At 34.4% G+C, this 24,769-nt stretch overlaps 1 protein-coding gene across 1 annotated transcript; it reads left to right on the forward strand.

Moving 5' to 3' along the window:
* Positions 1-47: 47 nt before the first annotated feature.
* Positions 48-22,260, forward strand: LOC133334900 (uncharacterized). The gene is made up of 14 exons (XM_061543216.1): positions 48-190; positions 272-591; positions 2,785-2,941; positions 3,059-3,687; positions 3,862-4,403; positions 4,527-4,725; positions 4,939-5,087; positions 8,841-9,000; positions 10,276-10,488; positions 10,927-11,109; positions 11,219-11,368; positions 11,499-11,642; positions 21,687-22,015; positions 22,083-22,260. Exons 1-14 carry the CDS (start codon positions 49-51, stop codon positions 22,258-22,260), a joined length of 3,495 nt encoding a protein of 1,164 aa, XP_061399200.1. The 5' UTR covers position 48.
* The last annotated feature ends 2,509 nt before the right edge of the window (positions 22,261-24,769 follow it).

Below are 24,769 nucleotides of genomic sequence, written 5' to 3' on the forward strand. Positions count from 1 at the left end.
GCCTGTCTGTGTCGTCCTTTATCCTTGGAAGCGTAATTCAAACTCATCATGCTGACTTTGTATTACGTGAGCGCAACCTTTTTGCAGTCATGGCGTATCAATAAGATATGCCAGAAGATTGGCGAACAATTGTCTCAACAGGCCACCATTGCCTTTTATGTTTTGCCTCAAAATCGAGATGATGGTTTCTGTAAGTCAATTGTCGATTTACCGGCAACTCGGTCTTATGTAAAACTAATGTTTATTATCTGTCTGCATTTTTTTCTTTCAGATTCACGCTTGGCCACTTCGGAGCTGTGTCAGAATCGTCAAATAGCCCGAGTTACGGAAATCCTTTGGTTGCACGACAACAATCGTGGCTGTTGCCTTATGCCATTACAATCCATACCCACCTCGGCTTGGATAACATTTCCCGATGCACCCGGTCTGCGACCATTTCATTTCGGCAAATCGCCTGAATCATTGCAGCGTAGCTTAAGTTCACATCGTCATCATCATAATCGAGATGATGGTGGTTTGATACGTCTTTTATTAGAAACGGAAACAACACCATGCTATGAAGATCGTGTGTGGCAACAAGATGTAGTTAGGGTAAGTAAGTATGTATGACTCGGTGTGTGTGTGTATGATTGGGTGCCGTTTTGTTTGCTAGTTTGTTTACATCATGGTTTGGGGTTTTGGCTTGTAAATTTATTTATAACATTTTAGGGGGGTATTGATTGTCCATTAATATGGAGGAATTGTATTTTGTTTTTTTTTTTTTACTGTTATTGTATAAGCGGTTTATCAACGGGATATTATAACAGTTTGTAACAAATTTAAAAAGGAAATTTATCTGATTCAAAAACTGTTTTGACCTAACTTTTAGTTTCGTTTTTATTTCTTATTATTCTAGAGGTAGGCATTTTTAATCTCTTTATGAAGATGTACATTTTTCTTCGGGTAACCGGATAATTCATCGACAACATATCAAAACCTTAAACCTAGATATAAAAAATTAGGAGTTCTAAGGTCCATATTATTTGCAGTTACGTATGGCATAATTGCTGAGAGACTATCATGGATTTGTATAGACTTTTCAAGGACTTCAGGACTTCAAACTCTTTAAATTGATACCCATATTGCCTCAATAAATGTTAAAAATCGTGAGAAAATACATGGAACCCAACGGAACTTTGGAGGCCCATATCTTCGGAAATACTGATTTCCGAAAGAAAAAAAAAGTATACCATTGTAATCAGCGCCCCAAGAACTACATATCAATACAATTTTCAAAATGATCCCCGACGGGGACCCTAAACTAGACTTGTTCCCTAAATCTGAACCGATTTTCAGGAAACTTAACACACATCATTCTAGCCTCAATTCAGTACCCTATCCCTAATATCGTGCAAATCGGAAGATATATAGGGAAATATATATGGGAGCTATATCTAAATCTGAACCGATTTTCACGAAACTTAGCACATATCATTGTAGACTCAATTCAGTACCCTATGCCTAATTTCGTGCAAATGGTAGGATATATAGGGACTTTGGCGAACCATTTACATTGGATCGGACGAAAATATATATGGGAGCTAAATCTAAATCTGAGCCGATTTTCACGGAACTTAACACACATTCTAGTCTCAATTCAGGACGCTATTACAAATATCGTGCAAATCGAAAAAAAAAATTAGAACACCCATTTGGCACCTTTTCCAAAATATTGAGACGTCCTTGGACAATAGAACCAATGAATTATGGCAGGCAAAAGATCAAATTCCGTAAAAATAGTTTTCACCCTTTTAAGAACCCAGGAATACCCAAATGTCGAGGGTCGTTCTTTATATAGAACGTCCATGTCAAAACATGGACCTACATTGGAACATTTTTGAAAAAAATTCACCTTTGAGAACCCCGAATGTTTAAACCAGAACTTTCAAAATACCGAAAATTAGGGGGTGTTATTTTGTATATGGGGACTAATTCAAATCATGGATCTTCATTAGAAAATGTTTTCATCCTCCCTGAATGTCATATTACGACTACTTTGGGGGAGAAATTCCTCTAAAAGTTTCAAAATACTAAATATAGAACGAGGACATTTGTTTTGGGGGTTATATCAAAATATGGAACTACATCGAAAAACTTAAAGGAGGATGTTTTTCGACCTCCAAAAAATTCGGATTAGCAAAGTTGGGGAGAAGCCGGTAAAACCTTCAAAATATCAACGATTCGGAACATGAAGTGGTATCGTTATATGGAGGCTTATCAGAACGTGATTCCGTTATTACATGATCTCAATTCTCATTTTTCGGGATATATAAAATAAAAATTAAGCTCGCTTCGACTTATTCCCTCTAGACGTTCTATGAAATATTCACCTTAAGATCCATAGATGCTTCGAAATTATTTACTCTCTAACTATTTTTTTATTTGTATACTAGTTTTGTTAAAAAATGTCCAAAGTATAACAGTTATATACAACTGTTATACACATGAAAAAAAATGGAAATTAAAAAATGGTGTTAATTATAAATTTCCAAAGTATAAAAAATGGTGTTATTTCCAAAGTATAACAGTTGTATAACAGTTATATACAACTGTAATACACATGAAATAAATTGGAAATTAAAAAAATAGTGTTATTAATAAATTTCCAAAGTATAACAGTTGTATAACAATTTTATAAAACTGTTATACATTTAACTTTAATATTTGTTAATCAAATATATATTTTTTATTCATATTTTTGTTATTTTTTATAAAATATATATATATGTATTTTTTTCATTACAGATTGAAAATTATGGTAAGCTGATTGCCTGGAAAATAGACTCCCACCTTGCGGTGCTCATTGAAACTGATATTGAGCACTTCACCAAATTATTAATAGATACATTTTTACAAAACAATTTATTTATCAATGATCATCTGCCTCTATTAAGGATTGAGTGTAAGCACCATAATACAATTTCAATCTAAATAGATCTTAGACTGAATATTCAATTCTTTTATCTACTTTTATATATTTTATGATTTTTATTTACCCCCCATCCTCCACCCTGTATAGCTGTACGCAATGATGGTGCTCCCCAGCCTTATTCTCTGCTGTGTAGTCATTTACGTAAACCCGCCCGCAGCGTCGAAGAATGTAAACCCGAAGAATGGTCGAAACATTTAGAGGATTTGCGAGCTGTTAGCGTTCTGGCCAATCAGGCCATTGAATATACTTCGAGTAAAAATAAAACGGAACATAAATCACCCGGTTCGTCGAGTAGTGCTATTAAACCAGATCTGATACCTCAGGAGAAGCGTAGTGGCGAAAGTGGAGTTCGGAGTAAGGAGCAACAAAAAGAATCACCCAAAAAATTGGAAAATGTGGAAAAATCGAAAAAAGAAATGTCACAAAAGCAAGTTCCACCAGGGGATGGTGGTGTTGTCAAGCCCTCCAGTACTGGTGCTGCAGCGGATAAGGAAAATCTATCAACCAAAGGCTCATCAGAGAAATTTATTAACAATGAAAAAGTGTCTCAAAATGAAGCTAAGCCAAAAGTTGCTACTCCACCACAGGCAAGTAGAAAATCGACTACTGAGCCAGTGGAAAAACAACAACAAGCCAGTCCCAGTAAGTTAAGGGCCAAACCAACGGAGATTAAGAAACCCGGTGTGCCAGATGCAGGGCGCTTTAAAACAGCCAAGGTAAAATAAATATTAAAAAAAAAAACACAGCACTTCCATGACTCGAATCATGGTCCACTCTCTCCGCAAGTGCTTTGGCCTAAAGAAAATTGAACTTATGAATGTTCAAGTTATGGAAGTTAGACTGTACCCAATTCAGTTATTGTGAATAAAAAAAAAACATTTTTATTTCAGACTTCCTCGGAGGCCTTAATTGAAGCCGAAACTAAAAAGTCAAGTGAATTAGAGAAAATTGCCGCCTCTAAAGCTGCAGAACGTTCTCAATCTAAATCACCTTCAAAACCAGTCGAAGAGAATACATCAAAGGAATCTCCAAAGAGTCGTCGTAACAAGGATTCTCCTAAAAAAACAATTGAAAAATCTTCCGAACTTTCCAAGGATGGAATGTCATCAACACCCAAAAAGTCTGAAACTTCAAAGACAACGGCTTCACTGCCCAAAATAGATATTGCCAAAACAACAGCAACTGCAACCGACCAAGAAACCACAAAATCGATAAACACAATTGCTGCTGCTTCAGCTGTGCCATCATCGGTGACGGCAGCAGCAATTGCCTCGGCTTCACCCATTAAGGACAATGCCAAAAGACCCAGTTTAAAACGACACAAGGACAGCATCAAAGAGTGTAAACCCTTAAATGTTTTGGTTTATGCCGAAACGGCAACGGCTAGAGAAAGTGCCATCAATATTTTAAAGGAAATTTTAGCCGAAAACACGTGAGTTGACGTCAATTGGTGGCTTTTTTTATTACAAACAATTATCCAATAGTGCCTCTCCCCCCAAATGCATAATAAAATTTATGACATTTCCATTTTCTTTTTCTTTTTTTTTATTTCCAGTTACACTATTTACCCCATGACACAACAGCAAGTCGAACAGAAACATTGGCTCAACAGTACCGCTTTATTGGTGGTATGCGGTTCAGTGGCCAATGCAATGGGCGAATTGTTTGTTGATTATTTTTTGCATGGTGGCAAAGTGCTGTCATTGTGTTCGGATGTCTTGCACTTTATATTGCCAACATATCGTACAGCTGAGGTAATTCTATTATTATAGATATATGACAATTATTCTATAAATAGATTCCCGTTCCCATGGAACAAAGAAAAATAATCCATTATAATAATAACCATGCATATTATGCTATAGTTAGCTTAGCTATGTTTTGTGTTCACATGTTTCTCAAAACTTTTACAAATGCCCAATATTCGAAATAACATAGTTCTTTTCATTTTGTTCCCCCCTCTCTAGGTTCGCGAACATGAATTAGTACAATTCTCCTATGACAAATGGCAAAAGGTCAAAATGATGCATCACATATTCTGTTATCAGCCATCGCCGGTTAAGAAAAACTTTTCCACTGACAGCGATGATTCAGCATATGGTACAAATCGTAAACCGTAAGTATGCATACTTTTTATGGGTAGTGTACAATTGTTTTATTATGTATATATTTAGAAACAAAAATCCTCAAATGATAACACTGTTATGCAAATGAGAACCGAGCGTATAATTTTGTTCATTAAAATCAAGAGGTTATGAGTAATTATTAGTTTTTATTAAATTTTAGGGCATTCTTATATTTTTGGAGTAATATTAAATCTATAGCTAAAGGATTTTAAATCAGATGGTATGAATACAATTTAAAGTTGTTTTATTTTTTGACAAGAATTAAGGCGGATTTATTAAGACCTTTTCAGATTTATATACGAATATTTCTTGTCCACCAAGACTTTTAATGTGGCGACTTTTAAAACAATTATTATAAATAAACTAAAAGGTTATTTTTTCAGGCGAAATATAATCGGATTTTGAATATTTTGAAGCACCGGATTCCTGTCATTATTACACTTATTTTAGCTTTGCTCATGTTCAACAGTGAGTGCGTTCTTTTGGTAGACAGAGTCGGCCAAATGGATCTTGACACGTTGCACTTAAGTTCGTTGTGCCAATGTTCATAGGCTCTTTCGTCGAAGAACGCCTCAAAGTTCCGGTAAAGATGACATATGGGTGGTTTGATTGAGTCATCAATTGCTAGATCTGTGGATTGAGATCCTCGTCTAGCTAGTTCGTCTGCTCTTTCATTACCCAAGATGTCACGGTGTCCCGGTACCCAACACAGCCGATAGCTGTAAGCAAGTTCTTCCAAAGCTGTTCTACACTTGAGGACGGCACGTTTAAATTTAATCGGATTTCGTTAACCCAGTGGGTTTCAATTGTCAATTCCTTTGTATATATGTCAAATAAATCCTCATTAAGTAGGTTAACCCGGTAAAAAGTTCTAATGTATATGCCGTTTAACAAGATTTGATGGCTTTAAGAGCCGCTTGACTATCCACGAAGATAGTCACCGGTTCAACGACCTCTGCATCTAGACTTTTTATCAATTCCGCTTCCTTCCAAATCGCGAAGATTTCAGCTTGGAAAACACTACAGTTGCAATCCAGCTTGTGGGTAAACTCAAAGCCTTGCATCTCAATGTAGACGCCTGCCTCTGTACCTTCTTCCATCTTGGATCCGTCTGTATAGAAGGCCAGACCGTCTAGAGGAGGGTTACTTCGGTTCCAGTCGTTTCTACTAGGAATAACGACATATACATCGTCAAATCTCAGGAATGATGATATATAGTCGCTTAGCTTAACGCGTTGGTCCAATGTCATAACTGGCTCGTTCAAGATACGACCATGCCCAAAGGTACAACTGGACCAGAGGTTTTGTTCATGCAGTCTTAGGGCTCTACGCACGGCCTGACACTTAATGCTGAGGCCTAGAGGTTTAAAATTCAGCATTGCGTTCAGAGCTGATAGTGGCGTACTCCTCCTGGCTCCTGTAACTAAAATCGAGGCGGCTCTTTGTACCAGCGATGTAAAGTAACTACCTTTCCCAAGCCTAAATCAAGTAGGAAGGTGGGAACTATTAATCCACTCCTTCCGATACCTCCCCCACAAAGGATCAAAATTTTCAATATTTATAAATACAATATCAGGCGAATGGAATGTCCGATTTGAACCAAATTTTGCACAATTTATTATCTGAAAGAAGCCTAGATCAAGTCCGAAGTTGGGACCCGTCTGCCCTCTCCTCTGACACCTCCTCCAAAAAGGGTCAATATTATATAATCTTGTAAATTTTATTTAAAAACCCGAATTGATCAACGTAACATTTTAAAGATCTTTGATAAAAACGTATACCTTATATAAACGAATAATAAAACCTGTGTGGAACTCCGAACACGTCCGCAAACCATAGGGTGAGGGCATGGTACAATAATAAAAGGTAACAGCAAGTGTTGTTGTACAACAAACGATACAACAACCACATGGAAATTTGTTGTTTAAAGTTATCTAGTGTCATCGTCTTTTGACAGAAAATATAAACAAACAAACAAATTATCAACAAATTATATTTACTTCGAAAATGAACTATTTCGAAACCTTAAAATAAAATTTGAAAAACATGAATGAAAATCTATGAAATTTATATTTCTATCGCTTCCACATTTTTCCTATAATTAAGCCATTGCCACTTATATGTGCAACACGTATGAAAATGCGGGGAGTTGCGAGTTATTCCATTATGAAAGATTTGCTTACTAAAACTTTCCCAGAAGGCAGATTGAGTAAATTGAATACGGGAGCACATTTAATAAAGAACAATTTCAAATTGTATGCGTTCCCAATTTTCCTGTTGGGTGATTTTTAAAAACATAATTTGTCAAATTCATATTGACACTAGTATTACGTTGGAATCAAATCAGCTGGTGAGGGTATATATCAGAATATTTTCATACAAAACAGTTGAATATTTTCTTACAGAAGATTTTCTTATTGAAGGGCAGACGATTTTCTTATTATAGAGCAGAAGATCTTATTATCTTTTTACAGAAGACCAGAAAGTATTTTTCTTAAAATTAAGTAGAAGGTATTGCTCTGGACGCGTCCATGAACATTTAGCTGAAGTCCCTGTATTCTACGTTACATTTGCAGAACAGTGTTATTTTGAAAAAAATACTAATATTAAAAAAATTTAATAACTTCAATATTGGTTTGTATTTGATACTAACAAAACAAAATAAAAAATCAGAGACACTTTTCTTCAATTCATGTAAATAATTTGTTAAATGTTTAGTTTCCTAACCAAAAAATGAGATGAGATTATTTTTTTCCAAATTAAAAAAAAAAAAAAAACAAAAAATTAACCCACAATAAACACCAAACCCAGAACCCCAACTACTTTGGCAAACAGAACACCTTTACAAAAAACTATTTGATTTATTTTATATTTAATTTTTTTCTCTGCTGCTTCTTCATACATGCACAGCATGAACGGTTTAAGTTGTTGCTTTTTAATGGTAATTTTTTTTTTTCGTTAATTTATTTTCTTTACTTTCACAAACTGAAAGAGGACAAACGTCTCTTCTCTCAATGGCTTGCTAAAAATGAAATTCTGTTTCATTCCTTATTAATATTTATTATTATACAAACAAATTTCTTGTTTTATTAATTCACTTACTATTTTTATTATAAATTACTTATTATAGAGCATATTTCTGTTGTAAAGAACATTTCTTAAATCTCTGATTTTCTTTGGGTTTTCTTTTTTTTACTACTTTTTTGTCATTTTTCCCAAATATAAAAAACAAACGAATTAATTAAAACAAAAAACCATTTTGTCATCATAATGCCATACCAATTTTAAAAATGCCCATACTTCAAATTTGTTGTCTGATTCTAATTCCAATAACAAAACAAAAACTAAAACTTTATACTACTACTAACTACAAATCAACCAACCTAACCTAACCTCAAAAAACCAATAAACCAACCAACAACATACAATTTTCAATTAAAACATACATTGCTTGCTCCTCGTTCTGCTGGCTGTATGTGTTCTTCTTCTTCCGTTTTTTCCAAACTCTAAATGTATGTACGAAAAAAAAAACAATATTTGTAAACAATTTTTTTTTTTCACGAAAAACAAACCAAATTTTTTTGCTCAAAATTTATTATGTATTATGTATGTATTTACGTGGTGCTTGTATGTATGTGTGTGTGCAAAATGGGGATTTTTTGTTTGATCCAAATATGTGTGTCGAAAAAAAAATCAAATTGAAATCCTCCACACCATACAATGCACGACAACAAAAAATTTAGAGCTCTAGTGTGTCCACCAAGGTCCATTGAACTCAAGGATTTGAAGGGTCATCTACACCAATTGGATGTCAATGTTTTGGGTACCGAAGAAACATGGAATACGCCTAGTTTATTATTGGCCAAGAATCAGAAAAGCGGTGGATCTGCTGTATTTTCACAGGTAAGTTTTATATTATTTTATTATTATTTGAAAATTTGTATTGATAATTCCTTACCATATAGAAAGCAGAAAGGTCTTCTTATATTAGACTAGAATGGTCTTCTATAGATGACCAGAAGGCCTTTTTACAGAACACAAGAAATATCTTCTTATAAAAGAGTAGAAGTTCTACCTATGAAAGAACATGATGTTTCCTTATGGAGGACCAGAATGTCTTATTTCTATAGAATAGCAGAACATCTTCTTCATTAAAGAAGATCAAAAGACCTTCTTCATATAAGAGTTGAAAGTCTCTTTGGAATAACTGAAAGTATTCTTTTTCAGAGAAGAGCAGAATGTTTTCTTCTATAGAGAAAGAGCAGAAGTCTACCTATGAAAGTCCATGATGTTTCCAGAATGACTTCTTGTAGAAGAGCAAAATGAATTGTTCCTACAGAATAGCAGAATGTGTTCTTCTTTATAGAAGAACAGAAGAAATTCAGAAGCAGATTGGGTTGTTTCATAAAAGAGCTGAAGGTCTTTTGCTTCTTCACAGAAAAGCTCAAGGTCTTCTTTTCTTCTTTTTAGAAGAGCTGAAGTTCTTCTTCATTACAGACGGTCTTCATAGAATAGCTGACGTTTTCCCACTGAATTAGTTGTAATTTGATATTATGGATTCTTCCTACCAAAAAAAATCAGTATTGGTAAACTTTTGGGGATATCCTCTATATTAAAATACCCCTCGAACTTCGGATTTGTTTGATACACATTTAATCTGAATTACAGACAATTCATAATGAAGTTTTGTATAGATCCACTTTTAGTCTCCATATAATTGTACTCCCGATTTCGGTATTTTGAGAATTTGTAATTTGTTTTCCGACCCGTATTAGCTGTAATTTTATATTTTGAGTCTTCGAAAAATTGTTTAAAAATTCCAGAGCCTTGAAAAAAATATTTAAAAGAATCCAGGCCTATTATAGAGCCTTGAAAACAAATATTTAAAAAATCCAGGCCTATTACAGAGCCACGAACAAAATTTTTTAAAAAATCTACGCCTAGCATTTAGGTGCTTCCCGTAGTGTTCTTATAATTGAATTCTGGCGACCCTCCTCTGGTGAACGGTATTGATTTCAAAGAAACCCGATCGATAAGACTTACCGCATTTTAAAGGCGAACTTAGGAGGGTTCAACCATCTCACTTCCTTAACTGTTGGCAATGACGGCATGAGCGATATTTTTTTTTTTCACTACACAAAATTTGTTTCCATTTCAATTTTTTTTTATTTCTTTCAGGTCCATTTGGAAATAAATCCCAGTGAATTTGAATCGGATGAATCAAAATATGCCATACTAAAAGCCAACGATAAAATACGCCATGAAATATTTTCCGATTTACTTCACAATCATTTAAGTTTAAATGTGAAAACGGAAAAGGCTGGTGCCGCTGATGTTGCATCCGGACCAAAATGTGTATTCAAAAAAGCCTACTTTTTGGGCAAGCACGAGGTAAGTAACGGCAGTCGAATTTCCATAACTGGAAGCACCATTATCGCAAAACTTTATTTTTCTTCATAGTAATTGAGGTCATTATTCCACAACTCGAAAAAAATCTGAATTAGGGGATCTATAAATTATGGACTACTTAAACAACTCGATTTCACCAACAAAAAACGTAACCCTCAATTTGAAATGGAAGTTCGATTTAATAAAGCTATTATTTTGAAATTTAGAATTATAGTTTAAAACAAAATATTATAGTTCTATATTTCAAAATAATAGCTTTATTTATTCTGAATTTATTAAAACAAAACCTTCTCCTGTAAAATTTCAAATTGAGGGTTACTTTTTTGGCGAATGTGGCTCGTTATGGAAGTTCGACTGTATTTATATTATAATATTTGAAATATGTAACCCAAACAAATTCCCCCTTTTTCCCTTCCCTAGGCTAAATTTGAATTACTGGGAAAGTTGAAGGATAAATGCGGCAACGATAATGCAATAACCACACCAAATTTAATGATGAAATTTTGCGGTCCAGATGATAAACTGCCAAATGTTAATTCCAATATACTTCCCATACTTATACATTCCTGTCCAGAGGATTTTTCCACTGTTGAATATTTTGATGTAAGTACCTTTAAAATTGATATTTTTTTCGAATTTTCCAAGCCTCACGTTCCCAGCCCGACAGACCGAGATCATATAATTAAATTCGTTTTTTTTTTATTTCGTCCAGAATCTCAAGACCCTTTATGTGGGTCGTTTAGTTATATATGCACCAGTTGTTAGCAGTTCCCAGCATGTTATTACCGATCTGGAATTGAGTAATGGTATTGCGGTTATTCCGCGACAACAAACATCCGGTGTGGGTCGCAGTAATAATCAGGTGATTTATATTTTTAATGATGACTACTATGTTGTTTTTATTTTAATATTCCAAAATTGTATTTTATTGGAAACTTATTTTATGAAAACAAAACAACTGGAATTTAATTTCTTACCTTTTTTCATTTCAGTGGTTAAGTCCTTTAGGCTGTGCCATGTTTTCCATACAATTGCATATATCTTTGGACAGTCCATTGGGCAGACGTTTACCCTTGCTGCAGCATATTATTGGTGCCGCCATGGTTAATGTTTTGAAAGGTCACGAACAATATAAGGTAAGTGATTATATCTTTTTAGGAAATAAAACCAAATATCGTTAATCAAAAAAGTCGTGAAGTCGCGACCGGTTGAAATTATTTAACCCTCCACCACAGGTATATTAACACTTCACTCTAATAAGATTTTATATAATACACTGCAATGAAGGATTTTGGAACATTTAAATCTAGAAAAATTTAAATATAATGCAACAATATGACTCAGGCAGATTAAATCATTAATATATATTCGAATGGTTCGAACAAAATATTCGAATGGTTCGAACAAAATATTCCTAAATAATTTCAAGCTTATGCCATGGATAGGTTAAAAATTCTAAATTCTCCTTATCGGCGACCAGTGACTTGAGAACTTTGTTCCTACTTCTCATGTTAAATAAAACCAAATATCGTTAATCAAAAAAGTCGTGAAGTCGCGGCCGGTTGAAATTATTTAACCCTCCACCACAGGTATATTAACACTTCACTCTAAAAAGATTTTATATACTACACTGTAATGAAGGATTTTGGAACATATATATATATATATATATACAAGATCAGCTATGCAGATGTTATCCTCTCACATTTATAATCAATAACTATACCCGACGTCATCATCCGCACTCATTATGTCATCTATGCCGTTGAATAGTTCCGAAGAAATCACGGGTCTTCATCCTACCTTTGGCGCATCCACTAGCAGCTGCCCAATTGTTACAGCCATGGATATCGGCTTTGGCAATTCGACAGAGGGTGGTTGGGTCTCTCCTTCGGGCCGACTTCGACAGGTGTCTGGGACGTCTCAGTACTCAGTTTACACTTGGGGGTACTGAGGGCTTAGAAATCTCAGGCATCAGCTTCCTAGGTGTAATAGAACCTCCGACAGGTTTCTCCTTCTTTGAAGGGACTACCGTGGTAGTCTTCGTACTGGGTCGTGGGATCCTTTCAATCAAGAAGTCCCTCACAATATAATTCGGATAGTTCCTGGAGAACTTCCGGATGAATTTGAGGTTCCTCTTGATTAAAAGGAACAGCTTTCCCGTGATGGAGTTGCTGTCCAGTCCAATGAATCGGTTGGAGTACATCTTCTTGACAGCGATTCATCCATCTTATCGACGGAAGTCTCATGAGTACCAGTATCCGCTTCACCAGCCAACGGACTTGTAATCTCGCGACATCACTACAGGCCGTGTAGATTGAGTGCGGATCCTCAACCTCGCCAGGGTTTACATCCCTACTAATCATCTGAGAGGACTCACCTTGCTTCGGGGGAGACGCCAGGATCGCTTCCGTGTTTGTCACCGTAGTGCTAATCACTGTAGTTTCTATCATGTCTTCCTCGTCTGACAAGGGTGAGTCATCCCAGAGCAGATTCGGGATGCTCTCCTGACTCCCCCTGAACCCGCTGATTGTCCGCGACTGTCAGATTAAAAAAGTGTGATATTTTAATCTGAAATTGAAAAGTACTCTTTGATATTATCCACATTGACATGCCTGACATTTCTTCAAAAAATATCCTTTGAAAATCATAGCTTGTGGGCTCAATAAAAAACACGAAGCATATAAATCTTCTAGAGGTGAAATGGGACATGGCCTTTGAAACAAATTCTTGGTTCTTGAAAAAATATTATATTTAAAAAAAAACTGACAAGGCCTTAAGAAATATTCTTTAGAAAATCAAGTATTATAGCTTGGATTGTTCTTATAAGAAATTTAAAAATTCAAGCATGGTCTTTAAAAGATCGATTTTTATAAACATGTCTACGCCTATTTAAGACATCCAATGTCGTTTTGAGATAATTCCGCTTTACTTATTTCAATATATATCGTAATTCCAAATAATCTTAATATTCAAATTCCTAAATAAATGGTTCTTCCATTATTCGCCTCCCTCATTCGAAATAAATTAAACTCTTCATCATTTTTCTTTTGTTATGGTGTAATGTCATATAATTTACTTTATTTTATTTTGCTTTATTTTTATATATGTAGACTTTTGTAATTATGTTTTTTTTTGTTTTGTTTTTGCTTACATTATTTATAATGTAATAAATATATAGAGTTTCACAATGTGTTGCTTGTTTTTTTAAGAGGTTGTTTTGTTTGCAGTTGTTTACGGTAATTTATATTTTATTTTGCTTGTCTTTTAGCTTAATAATAATTACATAGTTTTTATTTGTTATCTTTGTATTTTTACTCTTAAAGCATAGATGGTTTTAAATATTTCTTTTTATTATTATTATTACTCATATATTATGGGTTCTGTTTCCGTTTGTTGCTGTTCATTTTTTATGTCTGCTCTAATTTTAGTTTCTTATTTTCTTTTTAAGTTTCTAACTCAATAAATATTTACAATCAGTGTACTTTTTTCAATATATATTTTTTGTTATAAATAATGTGTGTTTTTATTTGTTTTTGCTAAAAGTAAAGGATGTGTAGTGTTGTTTCATTTTCTGTTTATTATTTTTGCATGCAATTTCTAGAAAAGAGTAGGGGGGAGGAATGCCTTTTTGTTTTGGAAAAAGTCCTTTTCTTGTTTTGAGTGTGTGTGTGATTTGTTTTTTATTATTATTTTCCTTTTTTCTCAATAATTTATTTTTTTATAAATATATTTACATTTATTTATATATTAAATTTAGTTTTTGTTGCCATTGTTGTTGTTGTTCTTGGTTGGTTGTAAAAGTAAAATCTAACTCACTCACTCATTCCTCACTTCATCCATCGCTGCATGGCTGGCTGGCTTAAAATATGGCCTCAGCTGATCTAGATAACTGTATGGGATGTGAGGGTGACCGTGCCAAACGTTTTTTCGGCAGCCGCTCAAACAATGTCAGCAACTTGGGGAAATCAGGTCGATCATCGACAGTGTAATGCCAGCACAACATTAAAATATCCTTCACGTCACGTGATGTCTGCAGATTGGCCAATGTCTGTTTCATGCCCCGGCCCACCTGCCATATTATCGATTCCGGTGGCTGCGACTTAAATGGAAATTCTCCACACAACAATTCATACCACACCGTCCCGAATGAATAGACATCGGAGGCGGCGGAAAATGGTAGTATCTCACCGGTCGGTTTGCAGGGCATAAGACAACGCATCAGTTCGGGTGCCAAATAGCACAGCCAACCCAGTGGCACACCCAGACCTTTATCACAGTACAGTAGCTTTGTTGAACTAAACAAACCAAAATCGGTTATAATGACTTTGCCATTCTCCAGGAAGATGTTCTTCGTACGCAGATCCTTGTGTATGATGCCGCGGGCATGCAAATAACCCATCCCCTGGGTAATTTGTTGGGCAATCAGTGTCGTCTTGTTGATAACAAATTTCTCACGACGTGCATGTATGTGGGTGTACAGCGTGTTGCCCTTGCACAGCGACGTGACAATAGCCAAATATGGCGGATTCATACAAGCACCCATAAATAGCACCAAATTTTCATGTCTTGTCTTTTTGAAATTGGCCACCTCGGCCTTAAATACCTCCAACATTTGCTCATCGGCCAAGTAGTCCTCTTTGAGGAGTTTCACGGCCACAGAACCATGCCACATGGCCCGATGTACCGTGCCAAAGCGACCTTGACCAATTTTCTCCAACATTTTCAAATCGCCATAGGGGATATCCCATTCCTTGAGCGACAGCGAATTTTGTCTTGGCCAGTTGCCCGAGTCACCATCCTCCGTTGAATCTAAGCGGACGGGTGTACGATCCGAATCTGTTGAGGCTGATGTACTGCCCGATAACGACACCGTCTTGTCACTGTCATTTGATTTGTGGGTATCGGATAGTTCGGTGAAATTGCCACGCTTATCCACACCAGCGGAACTAAGTTTACGTTGGAAGAAGGTTGCAGGTCCTGCATTGACAATGTTATTGGACGACGCAATGTTGTTATGATGTGATGAGGACGTTGTTGTTGTCGTTGACGTTCCACCCGATGACGACGAATTGGCCTGCATGCTGCCACCAGTTCCATTATTGCCACTGTTATTCGAGGACGAAATCAATGCCTCATGACTGTTGTTACGTGAACGCTGGTGCTGCTGACTGCCATCCATGCTATTGTATTCATGATGCGGTGAACAGGTATTTGCATTTTGAGCTGAGAGAATGGTTTCGGTTGTGGTGGCGCCACCAGCCGAACTGTTACAATTGGAGGTAATGGTAACATCAGGAAAATTAAATTGACTGGCATTTTTATGCGACGACGGTGTGGACAGCATATTGGAGCTGGTACTCGAACCACCAGCCGATGAGCTCATTATTGTGGTGGCCTGCATATCACCCGAAGAGTGATGATGTTGCTGATTGAATAATGCAGGACTTGAAGGTGTAGAACTGGTGCAACTGGAACCAGGGGAACTGCTGTCGGCATGCATACCAACACCACCACCGCCAATGAATCCAGAACCTGTGCTTACGTTCGAACCATGTTTTTGATGTCGTCCGGCACCACCACCGCCTGCCGCACGTGGCTTACGCTGCTTACCCAAACTACCATGACTTTGATTGGGCGATTGTGTTTGCAGGGTATGTGTCAGCTGATTGTGATAACCAGCCGCCACTTGATCCTTAATGGCATTTTTAAATTCATCAATAAATTCTGGTGGCAAACAACACGACGGTGGTACATCGGGTTCACACACCTTATGGCAACGATATTTACACTCCTTGCATTTGCGTCCAATAAACATGGGCTTCAGGCATAGATCGCATGTGGCCACCTTCACCACCGTATTAAAACGATGGGCAATGTTGTGACTCATGCTCAGGTTGACAATGGGTGTACACGGCGACAGAGGGACTTGTAGGCTATTGTTGTTGCTACTGTGATTGGATTCCACAAATATGTCCGAACTGGCAGATGAATGACTATCGGGACTGGGGTCAGTGTTGAGTCTCGATCGGGTTGCTGTTGTTGTGTTGCTGCTGGTGGTGGTATTGTTGCCGCTACTACCATAACCTCCGGTATTATATTTCAAAGTACCACTATTGTTGGCCATTGTGGGGGAACTGATGATGGTCGACGAAACGGTGGATAATGACGAATCTTGAAATTGGGATTCATTTGATCTGGATTTGGACAAGGGTATGGGTATGTGATCTTGCTGCTGTTGCTGGTGGTATTGATGGTAACCTCCTGAGCTGTGCTGCAATGAGGCGGCATGTGTGGGTGTCAACGGCTGGGTATTATTCAAAGTGGTCATGTGTTTTTTCATTGGCGGTGGTGTACCGGCAATTTTATTAGTCTTCTGCGGGGTGCCATTTAAACTGCCACCGCCAAATACTGATGTACTTATGGAAAATGGTGAATTTGGTGGCGATGGTGTTAGGGTTAAGGTTAATGCTGAACTCTGGCTACTTTGTGTGGAGTTGTTGTCATCATTTATGGAATTATTTACGGAGGTGTTTGATGAAGATTTATAAGCAGTTGTGTGCTGCTGTTGTTGTTGCTGATTATCATTTGAGGGAGATTGTCTGTTCGATTGATGCTGTTGTTGTTGCTGTTGTTTGGCTTGCTTATTGCGATTGCTGCGTGGTGATGCTGTTACACCAATATTACCCACACTGCCACGATGATGACGATCCCACGAATCCCAAAATAATTGTTCTATTAATTGTTCATTATTTTCTCTCGATTTTGTTTCCATTTCATGCGGAATTGAGTCGGTTGAATCTTGTGCCGTGGCCAATATTTCCTTACATTTACGTAAATTTTGCATGGCTTTGGTTAGACGCCTTAGTTCCTCTTCACGATAGCTGGGATTGTGCTGCAGTAGTTCCTTCAATTCCATTTCATTGAGTTCCAATAATTGCTCGAGCGTCGAGAGTCGCGTCAGGCAAACATTTAATGTATCCTGACTTAGACCGACAACGCGTAACCATTGTCGCAATTCATTACCTGAGGTATGTGGTAAACCGCTAGCCGGCAAACGTTCGGTTAATCTTCCTTTGGTTAATAGCAATTCGGAGAACATACGTAACAATTTGGTTTCCAAACTGCGTATTTCTCGTTGTGTTAGCAGGGTACTGGTCAGACATTGTGTTCGTAATCCTTCTAAACGATTGGCCGAACAATCGATCATATCTTGTATAACATCTAAATCATTGACAGGCAACGAAGATGCAGATGCTGAATGGGGACTTTGCTGCGGATTGTTGCTGCTGCTGCGTACCGGTGTTGAGTGTGTTGAAACAGATTGCTGTTGTGGATGGTGGTGGTGATGATGATGATGGTGGTGATTAGTGTTGGTGGCTGTAGTTGCTGCTGGGGGATTTGTGGGTGTCATTGTTTTAATTGGAGTCGTTGTAGCACTACTATTTATCATGATCACTAGCTATTTGTTGTTGTTCGTGTTACCACATGGATGTGGCGAGGGAGAGAGGGTTGGGATTTCCAAATTGCCTAAAAAAGAAAAGGATATTAATTTTATTATTCATTTAATAATATATATTTTTAAATTTGATGGCCATAAAAGTTCCGGTGCCTGATAGTTTTGCTTCCCCTCAATCACTTATCTAAATAAGTGTGCATACATTTATTAATTTTTGCTATGAACTTTCCTCTACTGATGTCCATTACAAATCCTCTCTGTTAGCTTCTTCATGTTTCTCATTTCTAATAATTGTATTTAATTGTTTTAACTTTTTTTTCAATCTTAATATTTTGTGGAAGCAACTTCTTTCCTTTAATAAATTTGGTTTTTTAATAACAGCTGATCGCCAGCCAGCCTAATTTCCTTTTCACAGCCCGTTTTGTTTGCCATCTCTCATGTAAATAAGAGATAACATTATTCTTATAAGGCAGCATGCAACAAATCATGCTCGCTCCAATAAGTATTATTGAGGTTTGCCTTGCAACGGGAGACAGAGAGTTTAGCCAGCAGTAAATAAACGTAAAATGTCGTTTTTTTTAAAGAAAATTAATATTATTTTTTAAATTAAATTCAAAATATAATTATAGAAAATATATATGACTATAAATATAAATAAATTAATAATGAGTTTAGCCTCACATGTAAAAATAAGGGGAGAGAGTGTGTAAAAGAGTTAAACTGACAAATAGACCTGCAATTCTATTGATTTGCTTGTGTGAAAAAAATTATTAAATAAAGCAACTAATAACATTTTTAAATAATAATAAAACAAATGAATTTGTTCAAAATTATTAAAAAAAAATTTGTTTTTTGTAGAAAATATCAACAAATTAAAAAAACATCTTAAGAATGAGCTTAGTCTCGCGCAGCCAAATAAAGAGAGAGTGTGCAAGAGAGTCTTTTTTTGTAAATAAACCGATACTGCTATTTTGCTTGAAAAGGGCAATAAATAAAAATAATAATTAATATAAAAATAACGTTAATTACCAAAATAATTTATTAAAATTTAAATTCCAAAAATTTAAATTCTTTAATTAATTAATTATTTAATGGGAATGACAATTGAAAAGAGAAGAATATCTAAGAGTAAATAACTGTTACTGTAGTTGTTCTTTTTTCTTTTAATAATTTGATAGGTGATAAAATACACTTAATATACACAATAATTATTAATAATAATACAACAAACGCATCTATTAAAAACATATATAAAAAATTAAAAAAATAGCCTCTCTCCATGGAAACCACAAATGTCAATTTACCGTTTACGTATGTATGACAAGGGGCCGATACAACTTACTCACGACTATTAATTAAAAAAACTGTATTATGATGATTAACTGATGTTGCTTAATTTTACTTTACTATAAATTGTTTATGATTGTGGACGATGATATTACTGGCCCCCTCTCTCTCCCCCTTACCCGTTACAAAACAATACCCACAAAGAATTTAACACTGAACTATATATGGCCATTCCAAAAAAAGGATATTTTCTTATATACAAAAACAATGACTTTTTGTTGTTTATTATTTAACTACCTTTTTTGTGGCCTCAATGCACAATAACAATACAATTTTTGCAGCTCTTTTTGTTATCCATAATTGTTAAAGACATTTCCAATTTAAGAATTTTGCTCTGTTGTTGTCTTGATTTGTAAAAAAACTCAACAGCCAGGCCGTAGTTCTTTATTTTTTGGTTAACTTCTTTTTTGTTTCGTTTGTCGGTTGGTTGTGTTGCCCTTTTTTATTTTTATACGTCTGTCCCACCAAAAAAAAAATAATACCAACGACGTTGACGTCGTCTGCACAACACAACAAAAGCAGATGTATGGTGGGGTGGTGACAGCGGCGGCGACGACAACGGCGGCTGCTACGGCTCTGCTAGGTATAGTATTTTCTTCTTTCTTATTTTTGTATAGCACCAACTACTATTTTTTTGGCTTTCGTTTTTAATTAAATGAAAAACAACAATTTTCTTATTATTTAATACCAGCACTCTTCTATTTTTTCTTTCAATTAATAACTTTTTCATTCACTTTTTCTTTTCAATAGCCAATTTATGTTTTTCTTTTTTTCATTTGCAAATTTGTCGCCAACTTTTTCCAAAACGTCGTTGAAAAAAATTCTTTATCCCATTTCTTTGTGGTGCCTCTCAGTCAGCCAACCAAGTGTCGTCTTTTGTGTGTGCTGCCTGCCTACTACATAATTGTTATTGTATTTCTTCGTCGTCGGTGTATTTATTTTTTTGCATAAACATTCATTCGCTCGCTCATTCGAATTCACAATAATTTACTATCGCACATTCCGTTCTTGTTATTCGTTAATTTAATTATATTATTTTTTGCTGTATTTTTCTTGTTAAATATTGGAATTTTTTCGTTTAAATCAATTGGGTTCTTTTTTTTCTTCTTGGTCAGCTAAAGAAAAATATTTCTTCTGTTCGTTTTGTGTGTTCGTTCGTCGCGTAGTGTGTAGTGACATTTGAGTTATCGGTGTGCGATAGTTTCGATTACGTTGTGTTTTACAATGGAAATCGATTATTTTGTTTTTGTGACGGCGCTGAAGAGACAAACTGAACGGCGTCAAAGAAATGATTATTAAACTTAACATAAATAACAATATTAATGCAAATAATATTAAATTAATTAATATGATTAATTAAAAATAACATAAAAATAATATTAATAAGTGGATTTTTTTAAAGAATAGTTTTTGAAAAAATAGATCTTCATTTAAAAAAAAAAATTCCGGAAAAATAGGCTGGAAAAAATTTGCGAAAAAACGTTTTTTTAAAGAAAAAAAACATTAAGGAAAAAATCTGATTTTTTGCGAAAAAATTTCCGATAAAAATAGGACTGGATAAAAAAAATCCGCAAAAATAAGCGAACGTTTTTTAAAGAAAAGAAAACAAATTTGTAAAGAAAAATTAGCGGGAAAAAGTTTGATTTTTTTAAGAAAATTTTTCCTGGAAAAATTTTTTTTGGATTTTTTAAATAAAAAATCTAAGGGGAAAAATAGGCGTTGAGACCCTCTGGACTTCAAGAAAAAATCGGATTTTTTAAAAAAATAATTAATGGAAAAATCTAATTTTTAAAGAAAAAATTTGGCGTGGAGTCCCTCTGGACTTAGGAAAAAAACAAATTAAAAAAAAAATAATTTACGGGAAAAAAACTATTTTTTTTAAAGAAAAAATTATGGCTTTTTATGCAAAATTTTCGTAGAAAAAAATAAATCTGGATTAAAAAGAACCGGGAGAAATAGGCGTGGAGTGCGTGGAGGCATAGGCATTTTATACATAGGCATGAGTTAAAGAAAATCGGGGGGAAATAGGCGTGTTTTTTAAAGAAAAGAAAAAAATAGTGAAAATAAGTTTGAATTTAAAAAAAATCCTGGGGAAAATAGGCTTGGAATTTTCAAAGAAGAAATGAATGTGGATTTTTTTAAAAAGAAGTTTGTTTTTTTTTAAATATGGATCTTTTTAAAGAAAAAAATCCGTGACAAAATATGATTGGAGTCTCTCTGCTTCAGATCGTCAATTAATCTGTAAAGACACCCTCCAACTCGTCTATAAAGAATCCCTAATACAGCTCGACTATAAAGACTCCTTTGAACATGTCTCCCTACAGCTGTCTTCAGTAAAATTAAATATTTAATTCCTCTTCTTCTTGTTTTTCAGGTTCTCAATATTGGTTTGAAATGGCCAAATGATGCCTATGCCAATGGTGCTACCAAAATTGGTGGTCTTGTCGTCAAAACAACATTAATGGGTACAAATGCTATTGTCAATATAGGATGTGGTATCAATTTAGATAACGGCAAGCCGACAATTTGTATAAACGATATGATTCGGGAATATAATCGTGGAAATCAAAAACAACTTCCTTTACTGAAATATGAACAATTTTTGGCATTGACTTTTAATGAAATTGAGAAATTTGTCGAACTGGTACAGCAGGGAGATTTCGAAAAGTTCTATAAAATTTACTATGAATTGTGGTTGCATGGGTAAGTAGTAATAAACCGATTTTTTAAATTTTATAATTCAAGAAAAATTAATTAAATATTTTTGCAGCGACCAATCCGTAACAATTTGTGATCAAGATGGTTCCAAAAAGGAGGCCAAAGTAATTGGCATTGACGAGTTTGGCTATTTGGAGGTTCAGCTTGCCAATGGCACCAAAGAAGTCGTCATACCCGATGGCAATAGTTTTGATATGTTGCAAGGTTTAATAGTACCTAAATATAATTAAAAGTGATGCGAGAAGAGAAAGTCTATTAATCGGGAATTTATGGAGAATTTTTATTAGAAATTTACATACCTAATATATACTACAATATACAATTGAAGAGATTTTTTGTGCATTTAAGTAATAGTTATTGCATTATTATTATTATGAATAATAACAAAAAAATTAATCCCAGTGAATTTCAAAGCATACACATTTTCAATCAAAGAAGTTGTTGTTATTACTTAATTAATAAATCAAAAGAACAATTATTATTATTAATTACCAAAGAGATTCCAATACCTACAATACCCATTTCCAAATACACATATATATTCCTATTTATGAATGTTACTTACTTTATCAATCTAGCCTCTTAATAATAAATAAATGTTTATTTGTTTGTTTTTTCGAAATTCTAGTCATCCATATGTACATCTAACATTTATTATAATCGTTACATTTTTGAGACTTATAATAACATATATCCCCAAAAGATTTCTGTGTTTTACTTTTTTTGAAATTATTAACCCATGAAGAAAGACGAATGGAAATCTATTATATATTCTAGTTGTTGTTAAAAAAAATAAAACTATATACTATATAGGTTATCTATATATACATAATTAAAAATGCTATATCAATAAATTAATAAAAACACGTGAAAACAAAAAACGAGTAAATTTTTAAATACTTGTTTGGGTAAGTAAAATTGTAGCTCTAATGTCGAACCTACAAGAAGGTAATATTTAAATAGCAGAGTTTCCATACAAAAAACTAATATGAATAACCCGATCATGTCGGAACTAATATAAAGACTCCCTTCAGCTCGTCTATAAAGAATCCCTTCAGCTCGTCTATAAAGACTCCCTTCAGCTCGTCCAAAAATACTCTGTTATGTATTTTTCTACCTTGGTTTGGCAACCCTTTTTTTAATTTTCATTATTCAGCTATGTGAAATCCAATTCAGCAGGGTTTTTTTTGTAACATTTAATTCATTCGGCTTCCATAATAACCAATACTCATTTCGAAACTATGTTGTGGGGAAAATTTGGTATTCAGCTACTCAAGAATGATATTCAGCTAAAATTTTTCTTGGCCATTACAAAGTATAGATTCTACTGATTATATTTATTAACGAATTTTGGCTATTCAGCTATCAACAAGTCAATTAAGCTAAGATTATTTTATGAAATTTTAATTTTCTACCATTTTCACTTAATACGTATCTTATTCGGCTACACAAAACCCCAATTCAATAATATTTTTCTTGAATTACCGAATATGAAAGGCCGTACAATCCAACTGATTATATTCCCTAGTTCCAATTCAGCAAATATTTTTGTTGGATTACAGAATATAATTCTACAGATTACATTTCTGTTGCAATTTTTGCTATTCAGCTGTCAAAAAATCAATTCCGCTAAGATTATTTTTATGAAATTTAATTTTTTAGCATTTCGAGGTAATAATGATCTTATTCGGCTACACAATTCCAATACTACAGGTACCACAGACTCCCTTTGGATTCATTTTCATTATGCAGCTATCAGGAAACCAATTCAGCAAGGATTTGTTTAATATTAAATTTATTCAGTTTCTATTTATCCATCCATTGTAACCAGAACTCATTTCAAAACTATGCTATGAGGAAAATTTTGCTATTTAGCTACTAAAAACCCTATTAAGCTAAGATTTTTCTTGACCATTACAAGGTATAGATTATACTGATTATATTTTTGTACAAATTTTGGTTATTCAGCTATTAAAAAACCAATTCAAGATTATTTAACGAAATTTCAATTTTCTATCATTTTGTCATAATAATTATCTTATTTGACTACACTAAAACCCAATTCAGCAAATATGTTCGTGCTCCCGTAATGTAAGAATCTACTAGATTTTACTATTTTCTTCGATATAAAATTCGTTATCGTAGTAAAAAGTAGTCGATTCATGCAGTACGGGAACAGATCATTTATTATACATATACTATAAAGACTCCCTCAAGTTTTTTTTTTATTTATTTCATTTTTATTATTCAGCTATCCGAAATCCAATTCAACATGAATTTAGTTTCTTAACCAATACTCATTTCGAAACTATGTTATAAAGAAAATTTTGCTATTCAGGAAAGATTTCTCTTGACCATTACAAAGTAAAAATCCTACTGATTATATATCTGTATGAATTTTGGCTATTCAGCTATAAAAAAGTCAACTCAGCTGAGATTATTTTCTACCATTTTTACATAATTATCTTAGTCTATCATATTATCATATTAATTATTTTGTCATTGCAAAAAATTGGTATTCAGCTACTGAAAACCCCTATTCAGCTCCACTTTTTTATAGCATTTAAAAACTATAGAAACTCCTATTAATATTTCTGTAGAAATTTTCCCTATTCAGCTATCAGAACACCAATTCAGCTAAGGTTATTTTGTGGAATATAATGTCCACTTAATAATTATCCTATTCAGACACATATTTTAGAGGCTGTAGTTTTATATTTCGAGTTATCATTGGCTTTA

Source organism: Musca vetustissima, unplaced genomic scaffold, assembly GCF_032173495.1.
Source record: "Musca vetustissima isolate MV318-11 ecotype Yass unplaced genomic scaffold, APGP_CSIRO_Mvet_v1 utg22071, whole genome shotgun sequence".
NCBI lineage: Eukaryota > Metazoa > Arthropoda > Insecta > Diptera > Muscidae > Musca > Musca vetustissima.